The 19,965-nt window shown below is 38.4% G+C and overlaps 1 protein-coding gene across 10 annotated transcripts in view; it reads left to right on the top strand.

Annotated features, from left to right (window-relative positions):
* RGS6 (regulator of G protein signaling 6) overlaps nucleotides 1-19,965 on the top strand; it is a 464,887-nt gene that overhangs the window by 308,230 nt on the left and 136,692 nt on the right. For all 10 annotated transcript variants that reach the window (XM_081050402.1, XM_081050408.1, XM_081050404.1 and 7 more), the window contains one exon: nucleotides 7,164-7,263. In XM_081050402.1, the coding sequence (XP_080906528.1) occupies nucleotides 7,164-7,263 (100 nt within the window). The remainder of the gene's footprint in view (nucleotides 1-7,163; nucleotides 7,264-19,965) is intronic.

Here is a 19,965-nt window from a genome sequence, read left to right on the forward strand (position 1 = left end):
CAGATGGCACACTCAGATTAGGGTAATTTGAGATTATAATAAAGAGATTTTAGTTTCTCTGACGTTGCTCAAGTGCTTCATTGATCAGTGCCCATTTTCCTCATTTGCATTGTAGCTGGCCTTTTGCAGAGATTCCTTATTCCCTCACTTGTCCAAAGGACCTGCTGCTCTCATTTCCAAGCAAACGATAGATTCTTATAGAGAGACAATGCCTTCTTAGGCTGGGTTATCCCAGCCAAACTCAGCAGAAGGTCCTTCCCCCGAAAGTATCATCAAGAAGCCATTTGTTCACTGGCCTAGAACATCATTTTTGCCTGCTTTTCTCTTCAGTTAAATGGGGGAAATGCTTCCCATGAAAGTAATTTATGAAACACTACACAAGGTAATATCAAAACCATACGAATAAGCCTACAGGTGACAAAACAAATAAGTCTGCTCTACCCTTCTCCCCTGGCACTGTGCTGGTAAATTCAGGCACAGAACTTTGGGGAACTGGCTCTGAGCTCATCTGGTACGTGGGTGCCTATGGAGCAATTCTTTGAACATTGTTGTTAAGGTTTATGGAATCTTGAGACTTGTGTTTATTTAACCCATTTCCAAAGCAGAATGATCTTAAAAATGTAAGTACCCAATGTACAGAAATCACCACCCCTAAGACTAATATGCTAAGCATCCCATTCAATTCTGGAATCTAAGATAAAGTTCTTTAGGAATGTAGCACAAGGGGCGGCCAGTTAGCTCAGTTGGTTAGAGCGTGGTAGTGATAACACCAGGGTTGACGGTTCAATCCCACATTGGCCACGGTGAGCTGCACCCTCCTTAAGAAAAAAAACACAATGTAGCACTCAAGTCATTCATTCATTCATCTATTGATGCATTCATTCAATAAATATTTACTGAGAACCTACTATTAGGATTAAATGGTGAGAAATACAGTAATGAAAAATGCAAGTTAAAATGATAACTTGTGTAGAGAAAAGACAGGGGGTCATATGAGAGTTTATAACAGAATAAGCACTGAGAAACCATGGACATATTTTAAGCAGGATAATTAAATGATCATATGTTTCCTTTAAGAGTATCATGCAGGCTGCAGTGGGGAAAACACAATGTGGAGGTCAGAGAGGAATCAAGGTCTGCCAAAATATCTGTTATGAATGTTTTTATGAATGTTCTTTAATACAGAGTCTTTGTGGTAGACAGTATTAAGCCAACCCCATTTCCACTCTCCTCTTTCCAGCTTCCTTTGCAGCTACATGTAGCCATGTTAGCCTGTTCTGGCCAACGAGACTAGAGCAAAGATCTGTTGGGATCTTCTGGGAAGGAATATGTTTTTCTGGATAACAGGAACAAGTACAGCTGTACCAACTCTCCCACCTTCCTTCCAACTTTCTTGTTCTTTAACGTGAAAGTGATGCCTAGAGCTGGGACAGCTATCTGGCAACCATGAAAGAAAGGCTAAGACAATGATTCATATAGAATTAAGTATCTACAGTCATGCCTGTAGCCACCCACATACAGATTGCTTGTTACATGGCAAGAATAATCCCCCATGTTTGGAAGTTGGATTTTTAAAAATTCGTCTATCCCAAAGCATTCTAGACTGAGACTGATTCAAAAGTAAATTTAACTAAAAACAAATTAATTGGCATTTCAACCTTTGTTGCAGCTAGCAAAAGGAACCTGAAAATTCCCTTCTTGCCATTGAAATCAGTCTCAGTCTTTTGAGTGGAATGATGAAAAAGGGAGGGAGTCTTTGACGGTTCTGCTTCTGAGGATCTCTGAAAGTGGTATTCCTTAGTGTTTCACCTTCTAATTTTCTTAGAACTAAGATTCGTTTCTGCTGTCTCCAACACATCCTTCATTGTGAGCCTAGATTCCTGAATCTTTCTGAAAACTTTTAGTCCATGATGAAGTGGAACAGATTTTGTCTTTTACCAGATTTTGTCTTTCTGTTACCATGGAAATCAAAACAGTGCCTAGCACTTTGTAGGTGCTCCATAAATGTCCACTAAGCCAGTAAATGAAGCTGAGTACATTTAAAAAGTTGAGAATAGCAGTGTGCTGTGTTTTTAAAACTAAACATGAGAAATGGCTTGATCTTATGGAACACATATGGGACAGAGGATACTCAGTGAAGCGTGCACATTTTGGGTGAAGAAATATGATTGTCATTTGCCAGCTCTGACTTCTGCCTCCAGGCTGGTAAGATGTGTCCAAAGAGTCATTTTCACTCATTCACAGACACCAAAACAGAAGGGGTCTTTAATGAAATGCAGGAGCTGAAGTGACAGTCATTAGTAGCTAGAAATAGGCAACTGATTGCAAAGTCAAGATGAAACGCTTCAATAAAAAGACCTTCATGCCTGAGGCATACCCGGCCTTCTTTGCTGAAGTTATGGTGGATTTCTTTTTCTTTTTAATGATGGCAACATAGTTTGCCTATTCTTAAAGGTTTTTAGTCTTCCACTAAGGAAAAATTGGAGGAGATAACTAAATTAGTTCATTAGATAATTGATTTGCACAAACAACACTAACATTGGCCCTTTGTCATTGCTGTTAGGAGAGCCATCTGTCCAAGCAGAGATGAGCAGGCATGGGGCGAGTCAAGATGGAGCAGTGTCAGGGCCTCTTTGGATCATGTCTCAGTCTGGCTTCTGATGCCATTTGTCCAAAATGATTTTTCAAAACATCAAAACTCCCTGGTGCTGCCCAACACCCTTCCCCCACCTTGCACCTCTTAGCACAGGGAAGTGTTCTGCATGGACCCACCTGGCACCTGGGCGACATGGGGAATGGGAACCCTGAGGTCTGATCACCTGCCCTACTCTTTCTTCTCTGACACAGCTTTGCATTTGTCAAGTCAGACAAGTCTCTCATGTTTTAGAACTAGAAATATTAGTGTAGTAACCTGGCCTATCTCTATAGAGATGAGGGAAGTGAAGTCCAGAGAGGTTAAGTAACTTCTCCAAGGTCAACACAGGAAGACAGTGAAGCTGAGGCTAGCATTTCTCTCAGACCTCAGAGCAGTGTTCTTCCTACTGTCCTGCTGTGGCTTCAGTTTGAAAAGAGAGGATTGCTTCTTCTCACTCTCTCTTATAGTGCACGGTTATTTCAGTGAATTATGTCTACCATCTCATAATATTCCTCTTTTCAAAGAAAACCCACCTTATGGTGTAATGATTTCCATTTCTCCTCCTGTTTAGAAGACTGATATACCTGCATGTCAACGTTGAGCTTTGAGCTTCTTGGAAAAGGGCATCCTGGTTATTGTGACCCATGTAGGCGGAACCAGCCGAGCTGGCCCAGTAGTTTCTCTGCATCGCTTAGCTGTCAGATAAGCGCCACCTGCTAAATGATTGGCACAGTGAAACTTAGGTCCAAAGTGCTCCCCAATGCTAAGAACTTCATATTAAAGGATGTCAGGGAACCCATGTTGCCCTTCTTCAGGAACAAAAGGTGCCAGAAGTTAGATGGAACTGAACAAACAAGAAAATATAAGTATATACCTCCCCATCACCCTGTTCCCAACCCAAGAGATATGCTCTATCAGGAAAAGATCAATCTCATCAAGCCCTTGGGACAAAGAGAGAGAACACTGAGCAGCAAGACATCAGTAGTCACTGGGCTGAAATCAATCCTGAAATGCTTCATAATCTGATTATCTGGATCAATTTCCCTGTTTCCTTTTCTACCCCCTTAGGACTAAGTGAAACTTTCCCTTCAATGCAAACACTATTAAATGCCTGTATCTGAAAAGCATGTCGGCAGGCACTGGTTGAGCATAGAACGATAATACGTAGATGTCATAGATAGAGCTTCACATTGGCGTCTGGGAGACTTGGATAAGAATCTTGGCTTTGCCACTTACTAGCTGTGTGTCCTTGAATAAATCACTTGACCTTTCTGAGCCTCAATTTCAACATTTTTACTAAATAAGTTTTAAGAAAAATAACTTTTGAGAAATAAATGATTGATTATTAATTTATCAAAAATACCTAAGACAGTTTTGATCATAATATAGATATCCTGAAAAAGTTTGTCGTTATAATTTATAGAAGCTCCTAAGAGCCCACTTTTGGTTTTTTTGGTAGGCCTGTACTCTTACACAGCATTTCTCCGGAAATCATGACAAAAAAATTTCAGAGATAGTATTATTAGCTGATTTTGCAGCGGACTGTGCCCCAAAATCCTACCCATGCAAGTACATTGAAAGCCTCTATTCATATCACTTTCAATAACACCCCACTAGCCAGGCAAGTCACATGGCCAAACCCAAAAGTCACAGGGCAGATGCTCTGCCCACCATGCGACCAGGACCGGGATTGGGGCATATAGTAATACTACGGAGGATTCAAAACCTGGGGACCAATGAAACATTCTTCCCCACCCGTGATGTTGCAAACTATTGCTGAAATGTAACCCCTTCCTGGTCAGATAAGGGGATTGTCCCTTTGATCCAGCTCTGACCTCTGATGAGTGATATATGTCTTGGTACATTGTAGGCCAATATAAGAAGATAGGTCTTGTGCGATCACAAAGATGCAAGATGACAAGACAGGAGGGGTGCCCATCAGAACAGTCAAGAGCTTTCCCTCCAAAATCCCCAATGTTGTCACAGGTAAACATTCTCCTTATAAGGTTTTGGTGGCAACAGGGAATGACAACACTGGGGTTGCTGAAGAGTTGGGTAGCCAGATGTCGAATTATAATGTTAGACACCCAAAACTTATATAATAATAATAATAATAAAGATTCAGTGGTGTGATCAAGCAACTAAACAAAGAAAAGGAGAAGAGAATCATGAAGACTTCCTCTGCATAGCCAATCTTTAAATCCAGCTCATATCAGCAGAGACTAGAAATTATTATCATCTAATGTCAAGTCAGGGGTCTAACTGAATTGGTATATTGGCTTCCCTCCAATTCCCCCAGGATATTCAGCCCATTTCATAAAAAGCATCAATAAAACTCATATGTCTGGTTTCAGATAGCACACTAGATCAAAAGCATAGATTACTTTGAAAATATGTCCATTTTTCTAGGAATAACTCTCCTTGACTATCAGTAAGCAATATTTAAACTACTCTGAATAGTTGGGTTGACTTTAGAGAACAGAAAGCAGAGCATTAGCTGAGACTATTAACATGAATGTGGATGGAAATCTTCCTTTTCCTGTCATTTAACAAAATGCACATCTGCAGCGAATAACCCTTTTTCCTAGCATGATACATCCATCCACAGTCTTTAAAGGGTCAGGAGCTTAGTCTACCTGCTTGGCTGGTTTTCTGGGAATCTTACTGGGTGGCAGAGCAGCCCAGGGATTAGAAGCCTGCACTCTGAGGTCTGCAGCTAGGTTTAAACTCAGATCCACGACTGGGTAGCTGTGTGACCTTGGGCAGGTTGTTTAACCTCTGTGATGGGCATTGATACTACTCACAGGTGGTCAGTTTTCCCCTCCCAGCACCCAGAAGACTGGACCCTCTGGCTCCTTTGTGGTGCCATGCAACTAGTTCTGGCCAAAGAATTGTGAGCAACTGTGTTCTATTTAACTTCTGGGCTATAATTTTAATCAACAGTGCAAGATTCTCCAGAACTCTCTCTCTTGACTCTCTAGTGCAATGACCAGGAACATTCAAGATGGTGGCTGCTTTATCAGCTTGGGTCCCAGAGTAACTACAATAGTCAGAGTCCCCCTGGTGACTGGGGACAGACTGGTAGCATGAGAGAGAAAGAAACTTGGCTTTATTAAGCTATTGTGATTTTGAGGGTTATTTGTTATCACAACTTAACCTCACTAAATCTTAGTTTCTTTACCTGAAAATGAAGATAATAGTGGAATCTAGTTTATGAAGTAATCATGGGGATTAAATAGGATAATATGTGTACAATATTTAGAATAGTACTTAGCACAAAATGATTTCTTAATATATTTTACTTACTGTATATTATTATTATTATTAGGTTATGCCATAGCCTAACTTTGTCTCTAGCAAGTTATTTCTTTCAAACAAGTTGTTAGTCATGTAACTTTAAGAAAGTCATGCTCAAATTACATGACTAGTATGCTAGACTAGGTGATCTACAGCTTTACATTTCTAGACTTACAATTATGTGATTCTGTTATGGAAGCCCTCAGGGAACCCATCCTGGTGTTTCGAAGATATTCTGTTTCTCAGGGAAACAAAATGTGTGAGAAAACTAAACAAAATCTTTTCCCCTTTTCCAGTTGCCCTCCTCCTTGTCCACTCCCCAAACAAAAAGACCTATGTCCTTGTTACAGATTCTTCTGTATCCTCTTCTGAAGATTTCTGCCTGGGAAATTACATCCGGCTTATAAATTCTTAGTCACAGATAGGTTTTCCAATTTAGGTATCTGTATCGTTGGTACTCCGTCCCCTCTCCCTGTTCTGTTTTCACTACATGTAGATAGTATCTTGTTTCACCAATAAGATTTCACTTGGCTCCAGGCCACAGCCTATCACGGTCTTTCTCCTGATGGCGTGGTCTTCCTTAGCCCAAAAGGTAAGGATCCTGTCCTTGCTCCATAAGAGCCCCGGCTCAACTTGACCACCTATACACCACCACTCACAGACACTGAGCCTTGACCTCCAGCTTGTCCAGACCCCAGCTTTCCATGTCTTCAGTTATAGTCTTTTTTTTTCTCTCCTGTGTGACTCTGGCTGTGTCTTGCTCTTGTCCCAAAGACAGCCCTGCCTATACTTCCTGATAGCAGTGTGTTAACATATTAGATTAAACTGTAGAAAGTTGCCATTTTTTGAAATTGAACATGGAAATTTCATATGGTTCAAACAGACTACATGTAAACCCAGTTTGGGAAAGAGGAGAAATTTCACCACATTGAATTGCATGCGGCATCCCGTGAAGAAGCCTAATGTATTTCTCCCTCCTCATCTTGTTGAACTGGGGGCTGTTCCTTACAGACCACGGTTTATGCTCTTGTATACAACCCTTAAGCACCCCCCCCCCCAGCACGTGGTCCACAGCAGATGCTGCTACTGTGTCTGTTAATGGACAGGGTGGAAGCTTTTCCTGACAGCTGCTGTTGGCATCCATGTTCCCACATTTGGGCTATTTGTAAAGGTACCGTTTACCATTATTTTGTGGGAGACAATAACACTTCTTTTCTTTAACCTTTTTCAGATTGAAGACATTATTACAAAGATGCAAGATGACAAGGCAGGAGGTGTGCCCATCAGAACAGTCAAGAGCTTTCTGTCCAAAATCCCAAGTGTTGTCACAGGTAAACGTTGTCCTTATAAGGTTTTGGTGGCAACAGGGAAAGGTTGCTGAAGAATTGGGTGACCTCGGGGATGTCTAAGAATATGTGAATAGTAAAGATACACCTTCAACATGCTTCCTAAAGTTGAGTCTGGTCCTGGTTTCTAGGAAGAAGCTCGTCTTTGCCAATCTTAAGGACGGTCTTATTATGACCAGCCCTTCTGTGTATGGGTTGAGGCTTCTGGGAAATAGCAAGCTCATTAATAAACGGACCGACCCATCAGTATCTGGCTCATAGGATATACGCAAGCACAGAAATATTAAAGAAATTATTTTAGTTTTAAACAAGCTTTAAGAAAGTCTATGTCTAAATTTTACAAAATGCTTTTAAGTTTTTTAACTCACTATACTTGAACTGACAGAAGTGGTTTTAAAATGTTTTTCTGCATTACTTTGGGGGGCTTTGTGTGTTTGGTATGCTCATACATTTCTTTAAAAATTATTAATTGTGAAATGTATCCAACACAGAGATATAGTTTCAGTAATAATGGTAAAACACGTCACATGTACCCGCCATGCTGCTTCATCAAACAACACATCCTCAGTATCTCAGAGCCCCTGGTGGATCTACTGGATGGCATCTACCTCCCTTTCACCAGAGGTAGCCACTATCTACTTTTATACTAACGAATTTGTTCCTTTTTTAAAACAGTCTTACTGCATATACCCCTTACTATCCAAATAAATAACCAAATAAAATAAGATAAAATTTTAGATCACTCTCTCATTGTCAAAATCTGGCCATTTGCCTTCCAAATTTTGGGAACCGAAAGGACTCAGTTTGTACTACACACCTATAGAATGGCTAAAATAAAAAATACTGACAATACCAAATGATGATGAGGCTATGGAGCAACTGGAACTCTCATACATTGTTGGCAGGAAGGTGAAATGATGCAGCTACTCTGGAAGTTTCTTATAAATTTAAACTATTCTTACCATATGACCCAGTAATTCCACTTCCAGGTATTTATCCAAGAGAAATGAAAACTTGTGTTCACACAAAAGCTTGTAACTATTTATAACAACTTTAGTGATCATCTCCAAAGACTAGAAACAACCCAAATGTTTTCCAGTGGGTGAATGAATATACAAACAGTGGTACATCCACATTCAACACTAAAAAGGAGTGGACTATAGATACATGCACCAACTTGGATGAATCTCAAAATCATTTTTCTAAATGAAAGAAGCCAGTCTCAAAAGGTTACATAGTATATGATTTCATTTATATGACATTCTAAAAAACAAACAAATGAAAACTATAGTGATGGAGAACGGATCAATGGTTGCCAGGAATTGGGAGTTGCGGGGAGAGTGTGACTACAAAGGAATAATACAAGAGAATTTGGGGCAATGATAGAACTATTCTGTATCCTGATTGTGGTGGTGGTGGTGAATCTATACATAAGTCAAGATTCATAGAATAGCACACCAAAGAGAGAGAGACAGAGACAGAGACAGAGAGACAATATTACTCTGTGTTACCTTAAAAAATATATAATTGTATATACACACACAACAAACACACACTCAGTTGAAGTACTCATAAATATCCCAACTGATTATTTAGACTGTCACTGTTTGAACTCAAGTACCAAGTAGACTTGGATAATGAAGGATACTTGTATTGTTGGTGTTCTCTAATTTTGAAATTTATGTAAATGGAATTATCGCATAATATTGGCTATGATATATCATATATTTTATACATTTCTGGATTTTGCTTGATAAAATGTTGTTTAAGATTTTTGTATCTATTTTCACGGGCAAGATTGATCTGTCATTTTTTTTTTACTTACTTCCCTTGCTGGTTTGAGTATCAAATTTATGCTAGTTTCATCAGATGAATTATGTTGTATATCTCTTTTGTTGATATTGTGTTGTTCTCTGAAAACTAATTTTTCTCTTTCATCTAGCTTTAAGGTGTTTAATTTCAGTTCTTTTATTTTTATTTCTAGAAGGTCCATCTGCTTCTTTTCTAATATGCTTGGTCATTCATTCAACAAATATTTATGGAGTGTTTACTGTTTTCTAAGCATTGTTGGGAACTGGGGATTCAGAAATAAATGAAACAGATCAAAATTTCTGCCTTCATGGAATTTAAATTCTAACAGAGGAGACAGCAAAATAAATAAGTAAATTTATAGAATTTTAGGTTGTGATAAAGGCCAAGGAGAAAAATAAAGTATGAAGAGGGATATGAGAGTTGCAATTTTGGAATAAGTGGCCAAGCAAGCACTTCCTGAGGTCATTTGAGTAAAGATAGAAAGGAGATGAAAGGTTTAATCATGTGAATATTGAGGAAAGAGCATTCCAGAAGCAAGTGCTAAGTTTCCAAGGCAGGTTTGTTTCTGGCATATTGAAGAACTAAGAGGACGGGACTAAAATAGAATAAAGAAAAGAAAGGAAAATAGGGATGAAGTCAGATAATGGTGAACTAGATCATGTAGCCTCTTGGGCATTATAAGGCCACTGGAGGACTTTGAGCATGGGGTTACATGCCCTGACTTATGTTTCAATAGGATCACTTTGATGCATTATGCATACTCTGGGGAGTTGGCAGGTTAAACACCAGATAGGAGCTATTGTAAAAGTGGTAATTCAGACTAGGCACTTGGCACTGATGATACGTGAAGTGGTCAGATTCCAATTCAAGTTTAAAGGCAGAATAGTATTTGGAGATAGATCATATGTAGACTATGAAAGAAAAAAAGGAATCGATGATGACTCTACACTTTTGGGCTTGAGCAACTAGAAGAATGGAATTGTCAATAATTTTGATGAAGAAGACAGTGAATTGTGCAGAGGGTTTATCTTTTGGTTGGTTGGCTGGTTGGTTGGTTGATTGGTTGGTTGGTTGGTTGGTTTAGCTCAAGTGTAAGAAATCAAAAGATCTATTTTAGACATGTTAAATTTTAGGAACCTATTAGACATTCAGTTGGAAAGATGAAAATAACATTAATCTGCAAGAAGTAGCCCTGCTGAAAAGCCATGTTGAAAACTCATGTTGAGTTAAAGGTTTTGAAGGGGCGCTTAGGTGGCCTGTCTAGAAGATATTTGGAAGTAAGGGACTGAAGTTCTGGAGAACACTTTCTATAAAAGACATGGATTTGGGAGTCATCAGATCCTAAATGGCAGGTGATTCCAGGGACATGACTGGGTACCAAAATTTGTACATCTTCTACAAGCTATATACTACTCTATCCCCTACCTAGCCTGAGATAACCACCCCTATATTCTATGATTTTGAGTTTGAAATTTCCCTGCCAACGTCAGGAAATTATCTTCACCTCTCAGGTGGGAACTCATAGGTGAATTCATGATGTTGCTAGGATGAAGAGAGTGGAGGTTGCTCATAGGTTCACCTGTGGGTTAGATATCTTGGGATCGGGAAGACTAGCCCAAGGAGTAATGTGCTGAGATAGGGAATGGATATATTTAGAAGATCAAACACAAGAGATTAGTCATTAGAAAACAATCCTTTCCTCAGAAGTGAAAAATTAAGGGCTGTAAGAGGTGAGGCTTAGCAAATAAATGACCCTTAGGGAACATAGATGGAGAATTGGAGAGAAAAGAAGGAAGTAGGGAACAAAGGAGAACCCGACTTTAGATCAAAGGCCAAGCCTCACTGGCTTTTTGAGAGGAAAACTCATTCATAAGAAATGAAAATCCATACCAATCCATCTCACCTTCCAGAGGTTTGGTATTTCTGAGCAAGGTGCGCACAGAAAGGGCATGTCGTGGTCACCTTACCACTCACGTTTCAGGACGGCCTCCTGAGGCCTCTTTTTTGAATAGTAAGTAGGTAACAAAGATGGTGGTTGGAGCCAAGATGGTGAGATTTCTGAGTTTCTAACTTCCAGGCTACCAGCCTTATCCACTCCCCACCTGTCCTACATGTGATAGACATATCCTGGGCCTAGTGCTTGCCAATTCCAGGAAACCAGCCAGGTTGCATGGCCTTGCCCATCTGTCATAAACAGTTATTCAAGAATAATTCTCCATCACCTGAATGTCATGAAGAATTTTCCAGGGATGTTAAAGATTAGTTTCTTCCAGGCCACCCTCAGAAACACAAATTCCTAGCATGTGAGAGCCATAAGATACATCCAGTCTCACTTATTCTTGCAGACAGGAAATATTGAGTCCCAGAGACACAATGTAATGTGCTCAAAAATCACGTAGCTTGTTAGGGACAGAACCAAGATAGAATCTGGATTCATTGCTGTCATTGCAATGCTGCTTCTATTACCTTATGCAGAAAATTATGGACTCTTGAATTGGGACAATTCCTTACAGATGTCTGAAGCATTCTCCCTGAACATGAGAATCACATGGGTTGTTGGTTAAAAACACAGATCCCAGGGCATCCTCATGGACCTACGCTCTGAACCCTCTATTTTCAGTATCTGCCCAGATTATCAAATTGTCAATCTAAAATTCAATACAAAGCAACATATGCCAACAAATTTAACAGCTTAAATGAAAAGTAAAACTTCCTTGAAACACAAATTACCAAAACTGATTTATGAAGAATTTTCAAATTGAATAGAACTATACCTATTTAAAGGAATTGAATTCATAGTTAAAAATTTCCCCACAAACGAAACTATAGTTCCAATTGACCTCTTAGGTAAATTCTATTACAGATTTAAAAAAAGAAATAATACTAGTTCTACACTAATAAGGTAATAATACTTCCCAGATCTTGTATGAAGCTAAGATTATTCTGATACCAAAAATAGACCAAGTCATTACAAGAAAACCACAATACAGTGTCTCTCTTGAAAATAATTGCAGAATATTAAACAAAATATTAGCAAATTGAGTCAAGTAATATATCCAACCCAAGGGTTGGCAAACTTTCTGTTAAAGCCAGTGGCAAATATCATAGGTAGGCTATGTGAGCCAAACTATTCACAAAATAGATGGCAAGCCATAGTTGGTCTACCCTTGCCTTAGATGTATTTCATAAACAATTTATTAAGAAAGAGAAGTCAAATTATAGGTGGATAGATACTGGATAATTTCATTTATATAAAATTCAAAAACAAACTATGGAATGATAGTATCGAGGGATATATAATAGATGACAAAATGACAGGAAAATTATGGAAATGACTACCGTTTACCTCTAAAAGACAGGGTGTATTGTGTTTGGGATAATATATTCAAGGAACTCCTGGAATGTTGGAGAAATGTTTTTTTTGTTGTTGTTTTTTTTTGTGTTTTTTTTTTTAATTAATTTTATTGGGGTGACAATTGTTAGTAAATTTACATAGATTTCAGGTGTACAATTCTGTATTACATCGTCTATAAATCCCATTGCGTGTTCACCACCCAGAGTCAGTTCTCCTTCCATCACCATATATTTGATCCCCTTTACCCTCATCACCCACCCCCCACCCCCTTACCCTCTGGTAACCACTAAATTGTTGTCTGTGTCTATGAGTTTTTGTTTCTCATTTGTTTGTCTTGTTCTTTTTGGTTTATATACCACATATCAGTGAAATCATAGGGTTCTCTGCTTTTTCTGTCTGACTTATTTCACTTAGCATTATTCTCTCGAGATCCATCCATGTTGTCACAAATGCTCCTATATCATCTTTCCTTAACGCCGAATAGTATTCCATTGTGTATATGTACCACAACTTCTTTATCCATTCATCTATCGAAGGGCATTTTGGTTGTTTCCATGTCTTGGCCACCGTAAACAAAGCTGCAATGAACATTGGCGTACACGTGTCTCTATAGAGAAATGCTTTTATATTTTTGGGGTAGATACCCAGGAGAGCGATTGCTGGGTCATATGGTAATTCTATTCGTAATTTCTTGAGGAACCTCCACACTGCCTTCCATAGCGGCTGCACCAGTCTGCATTCCCACCAACAGTGTATGAGAGTTCCTTTTGGAGAAATGTTTTTAACCTTCGTATACTTCGTATACGTAGTAACATGAATGTTTTCTTTACATAGTTTAAACAGTACATATTTATATGTAATGTTTCATGATTTTTAAAAAGTTTTTTTTAAGTTTTCTTTTTTATAAATAATAATTTGAAGTCAGTTTGATGAATAAGGTCTAAGAAATTTCATTTGTCGGTATGAAGTGCCAATTTTGGTTTAAATAAGGTAGGACTGAATAAATGAAGCTGGTTTTCTTGTTGTCCTTATAAACTGGCTCATCAGTTTATTTCCAAAGAGGATTTCCAAAAACATTTGTAGCACAGCCAGTACTGATCGAAATAAGGATATAGCCTTTGAGGGGCCAATTTTGAAAAAGATAATAATTAATTAAATACTGACTATGCTGTGTTTGCCTTAACAAATATAACTCTACTATAACACATTTTCTTTAAATGCATGCAGTTTTACTTCTGATGAGGTTCATTTTTGTAATGACATCCTGAAATCCTGTCAAGTTATATTGTGAAAGAAAAAGGCATAACTCTGATATTTTTGGCCATTAAAATCAGACTCTAATGTCACATTCATTCATCTTTTTCACATTTTTTCTTGTTTGATTTTATTTCCCTTCGAGAAGAAATGCTAAGTAGAATGAAAGAAGGAAAAGACAGCTCTTTTATTAAGAATGAAGATATACAACACAGCCCTCAAATTTGAGCTGTAGAATTTCTTTGTAAACACTTCTGTTAGAAAGTCTGTTTCAGTTAATGAATGCCAACTATAATTTTATATATATAATGTGATGGTTCAGTGTGAGGTCGGAGGGATAGTGGATGGGGGGAGGGGGGTTCACAGTATGAGGGATATAAATGATGAACGTCTAAGTATTACCTTGTTTTGTACACCTGAAACTAATAAATAAATTAATTAATAAAAAAAAAAAAAAGTCTGTTTCAGAGTGAGATAAAACTTAAGAAGAGAATGAAGTCCAGATTTATTATAACTGACCCAGGGTCACTGAGTCTTTTTAAAGGAATGAACCAGGAAACTAGTGTGGGTACCATGCCCTATAACAAGGGGTAGTAGATCGGCTAAGATGACTATTGATTTCATTGAATTAATTGTTATAGCACAGAATTCTGTACATTAGCATGGCTAGATGTGTGGCTGGTAGGAAGTCGATGCAAAGATTATGAACGTGGAGAACATTAATTTTCAGCTTAGCTCCTTGTACAGTTGATTTTGTCATTCTGTTCTACTCAGTACAGTGGTACCAGGTAAACTTATGGAAACACAAAACATTTTTACTGGCATTTTAAAATAATTACGGCATGTATCACATACAAAACATTTTTAAAGCCAAATTTAGAATGTGTGGTGGTGTCATCTATGAAGGCTTTTTTTCTCCTTAAACATACTGATTTTAATAAGGTACATTCTGCACAAATAAAGCCTAATTCTACCCTCAGTTGCAACTGGAGGAAATTTGAAGTTATTTTTATATCAAATTTGGATTATAACACTTAATCTAGTTTTGGGTTCTAAGACATCATTTTCTAGATACAAGGACGGTATTATTGACTCAGGATCTTCTGCAGAGTTCTACCCTATATATTCTTCCTAATATGCCCCTAGAGTATTATTTTCCTGAGAATTCATAACAGCAACATTTGTTGAGTTCATCATACTAGCAGTTGTTGACTGTCAGTAATATCTAAAACACTCCCATCTTTCTCCTGAGAAATAAGTCAACTGCTGGGGTGAAGAGTGGGTTGGGGAGTCCAAAGAGGGCACTCTACAGAGTCATTGTCCATGAGAATTCCTAAACAACATTCCCTCACCCAAGTTTTTCCTCCCTCTACACCAAGTGAACCGCTGGTGATGATTAAGGGTGCCACCAGGGCCACATTGAATCCTCTCCCTAACTAAATTCTTGCTAAGCTGTTGAATCCATAGAACTTCCTTCTTTCTTCCACCAGGAAGAAAAATATGGTGAAGGTCATGGGAAGCTTGGTAGATACTTTATTGAGTTTGTGGAGGTATGTGAACAAAGAATGATGTCTGCTTCTTGAAACTAAAAGGCTAGATGGGGCAGCCCACACTGAATGGCAAATAGGGACCATAGTGTGGTATGATGCCCAAGGAGAAAGATATGGAATACTGAGACCCCCAGGACCCCTGTGACCCCTGGAAGCTCAAGGAAGGATCTCTATGGAGATTGAAGAAGAGGTACAGAAAGGAGAAATGGAGCAGAGCTCACCCTATCCCACCATGACCCTCTGGGCAGGGCTGGTAGGGTAGAAAGAAACAAGAATTAGGTTGAGATTTAAAGTTTAAACTGAACTAATTGCAAGTGACCTGAAAGTTAAAGGGTCTGCCCAAGACCTCATTAAACAAGGACAAAGGAGATTTGACTTTTCATGTTTGAGGACAGTGAGTAGGGAAAAGTAAAATCACTTCATGTTTGTACCTCATTGAGTTCATATTGTTCAATAAACTGGATATAATACTTAGTGACAAAAAGAACCTGTGCCTTCTGTTTCTGGCCGTACAACCAACTGGAGGTCAGAAGCACACCCTTTGGTACAGAGCACTGACCTGGTGAGTAAGTAAGGGAAACCTTCAAAGGCTGTAAACTGGAAAGTGAGAATCCAGAAAAGTCAACTAGTATTAGATCAGCCTTTTCTTCGAGGACCCCTGTCCATCCTGGGTAGTCCAGGGCCTGAAATTTAAGAGCTCATGCACATGGATGTCAAGAAACAAAACTGAGAAGGAGAGAGTCACTTGAGAGACCCCTGAGGGGAGTGCCATCACTGGTGAACCAGAGTGAAAAGGGCCTCAGGAAAGTAGATGATGGGATGGATACTTCTTTTAGTCTTGGTTATTGTTAGAGTGAAAGAAAAGGGGGGTGGGGGGTACCTCCCTAGATAATTCCTAATCCCAAATCCTAAATCTCTCCTTGCTGCTGTGTCTCACCAAAACCCATGTGGTCCAAAACAGCCAAGCAAAAATATAGTTTCTCCATTTCAGCACTGCCCCTAGGTACCTGGCAGAAGCAATCAAAGCTCATCTCTGAAGGAACACACTTTAAATATGAACCTCAAATATTCCCTGGGAAAAAAATCACTAGAAGTATAAGAAAACAAACCTATGTGAGTGAATGTCAGCAGAAAAACCAAGCAGCAGAAATCAACCCACAGAGATAGCGAATGTTGGAATTATCATACACAGATACAGAATAATTGTTAGGTCAGACCACATGAAATTGCCATTTTTGTAGGGCCAAACTGGGCAATATCTGCAAATTTTATGTATTTAACCTAATGTTCTTAAAGAAATAGAGGGTATTGGATGTCTATAACAGTTTTTTCTTTTAAACTTTTATTTACTTTAAGTGTGTTTTTCCAGGACCCATCAAGTCAAGTAGTTGTTTTCAATCTAGTTGTGGAGGGCGCAGCTCACGGTGGCCCATGTGGGGATCGAACTGGCAACCTTGGTGTTACGAGCACTGAGCTCTAACCAACTGAGCTAACCAGCTGCCCCCAGATGTATAGCCTTTTAATGAATGTTTTAAAATATCCCTACAAACAAAATTTTTGCATATAGGTTGTGCAAACATTTGAGAAACAAATTCAATCTTAAATAAACTTTTAGAAATAATAGAAAAAATACAGCTCATTCTCTAACTCATTCTATGAGATTAATTCAACCTTAACATCCAACCTAGATACTGCCCATGTGACATAGGGAAGTTACAGCCCAATTTCTTTCATAAACATAGATGAAAAAAAGCCTAAACAAAATAATAGAAAACTAAATCTACAAACACTGAAAAAAAAGATCATAGCTCTTGTGGGGTAAAGAAAGAAACTTGAAGAGAGGGACTAGGTAAAGAGCAAGAAATGCTGAGAGGTAGGGACGTGTGGAATTGTAAAGGCACTGGTATCACTCTTACTGGCCAGTGGGTCTATGGGTCGTCAATTTCATTATCATTATAGTATTTAACACCAGCATTGTTTAGAATTGCATGGTGATATTTATGCATTAAATATATCTGTACTTCATACCTTTTATTTTTATTGAGATATAATTGACATACAACATTCTATCTATTTCAGATGTATAACACAATGTTCACTGTTTGTACATACTATGCAGTGATCACCACAATAAGTCTAGTTAACATCACCACACAGTTATAATTATTTTTTTTGCGACGAGAACCGATAAGATCTAGCAATGTTCAAATATACAATACAGTATTATTGTTAAACTATAGTTACCATGCTGTACATTACACCCCATGACTTCTTTATTTTGTAACTACAAGTTTGTACCTTTTGAGTCCTTTCACCCATTTTGCCCACCCGTTACTCCAACCTCTGCCAACCATCAATCTGTTCTCTATAGCTATGAGTTCGGTTTTTTGTTTTTGTTGTTGTTTTTAAGATTCTACATGGAAGTGAAGTCATAAGGTATTTGTCTTTCTGTCTGACTTATTTCACTTCGCATAATGCCCTCAAGGTCTATCCATGTTGTTACAAATGGCGTGATTTCCTTCCTTTTTGTGACTGCCACATTTTCTTTATTGATGGACATTCCGTGTGTGTTTATATATGATGTATTTCACAATGAAAATTTTTCAGTTTACAACTATCTGTATATACACATAATATAATTACAATCATATAAAAGTTAGGTATGCGTGCACAAGTGTGTGTGGATGTGTGTGGATGGGGGGGATAGAGAGATTGAGATTTTAAAGGAATATGAAATAAAAATATATCATGAGGCAGAGCTAAATGAACACATTTACTTTTAGAAGATGAATTTGATTTTGCTATGCTTTGGGATTATACCCTGCCTCATAAATCTAACTTCGGGCTTGTAGCCAAAAGGAGGCCATTGAAAACCATTCAAGCTTATGTATTTTCAAACAGGCTATCTTACTTTGGGTGTTGTGTGTTTCAAACTTCTGTAAACAGACCTGCAACGTGACCCATCTGACTGCTCCCTAGTTACTACCCAGTTATCACCTATTCCTCTTATTAACAGTCTTAAACAGCCAATATTGCTTTATGGAGCTGACACCCTCCCTTGATACTGTGTTTCCCCAAAAATAAGACCTAACTGGAAAATAAGCCCTAGCATGATTTTTCAGGATGACATCCTCTGAGCATAAGCCCTAATGCATCTTTTGGAGCGAAACTTAATATAAGACCCAGTCTTATTTTCGGGGAAGCACGGTAGGTCCCATGGCCAGCTCTAAGCAAGACTGTGAAGGAAAAAAGCAGGGAACTTCACCTTCATTACCAGGTTCTCTCACCTAATTCCTTTTGTTGCACTCCTTCCCAAGGAAGGTCATTTATTCTTGGAGAACCAAGGGCAGGGCTGTGGGAGCCATCCACTCCAAATGTAGGCATTAAGGAGGATAGGAGGTAAGAGGACATGTCTATAGAGAATTTTAAAGAAATAGGAAAACTGAATAAAAGTCATTCTGCTTTATGTTGTCCCCATGCAATTCTAAATAATGTTGGTGTTAAATACTCTTCCCTCAGACTATTTTGTTGGTCTAAGAGTTCTTAATTGCTACGTTACTGTTGAGTTATAATAATATACATGTAAGCTGGAAATCATCACATTTTAATTACCTATGCACTCATTTTGAGAGAAAGTGTTATAAACTTTAGAATTACCATGTTTCCCTGAAAATAAGACCTAACTGGAAAATAAACCCTAGCGTGACTTTTCAGGATGACATCTCCTGAACACAAGCCCTAATGCGTCTTCTGGAGAAAAAAATTAATATAGGACCCGGTCTTATTTTCGGGGAAACACGGTAGGTGCAGCTTGTCTCAGGCCTCTATGGCACTCGGGCCTCAATGATAGGTTAAAGTATACACTGATAGCCCAATGATTAAAGTATACACTGATAGCACAAAGATGAAGAAACAGAATTTAGGTTATTTCAATTCTGTCATTCTGTGTGACCACTTGGAGTTTATATTTTTATTTAAATTTTGTAATTGAAATTGAAAACAGTGAAAACTGCAAGGTATGATATTTTTGTTTGGAAACATAAGTTTCAGTTCATGCATAAAATACGTACTGAATTTCAGAAATAGTTTTAAAAATGAAATTTATTCTGTTTTGTCAATTTTTTGGTTTGAAAAGTAAAACAAAAACAAAACAAAAAACCAGCAAATCAAGGAAATGGCACATTGTTACTGATTTACCTAAATGGTCCTGTTGCAGATGTACCTGTTTTATTAAAGTTTATTTATTGGTTAATGTCAGTAAGGAGAAGGTGTTAAAAGTGATTCATTCCAGGTGTCAGATGTGTAGTATATCCTGGAATCCTCCTTTCCTTCCAGTTCCCAGGGTATCAGTGGGAAATTTAGAGCTAAGGGCAAGAGGAAGAGGAGTCCCTTAACTGGAGGGGACATGGTTTGGATATTTTTAAGGGAATCTTCAACTTCCTAAACTCGATCTGCCTGAGAACTCAACCTGCTTGTCATGTTGCTTATATGGCAGTCCTTCAATGTATACCGAATGGTTCTCCAAGGTTTTGTCAAAAATATGTTTAGAGTTCAGGTGTTAAATACATTACACCTGAAATTGCATCCCTGCAGCCATTTCATCATCTATTTGAACGTTTAGAAGTTGTGTTAAAAAATACGTAAGGGAGGACCTAGCTTTTCACAGTTCTTTCAGGGATAGCATGAGGAAGAAAACCTGCGGAAGAGTGCTGCTGT

Source organism: Rhinolophus hipposideros, assembly GCF_964194185.1.
Source record: "Rhinolophus hipposideros genome assembly, chromosome: 5".
Lineage (NCBI taxonomy): Eukaryota > Metazoa > Chordata > Mammalia > Chiroptera > Rhinolophidae > Rhinolophus > Rhinolophus hipposideros.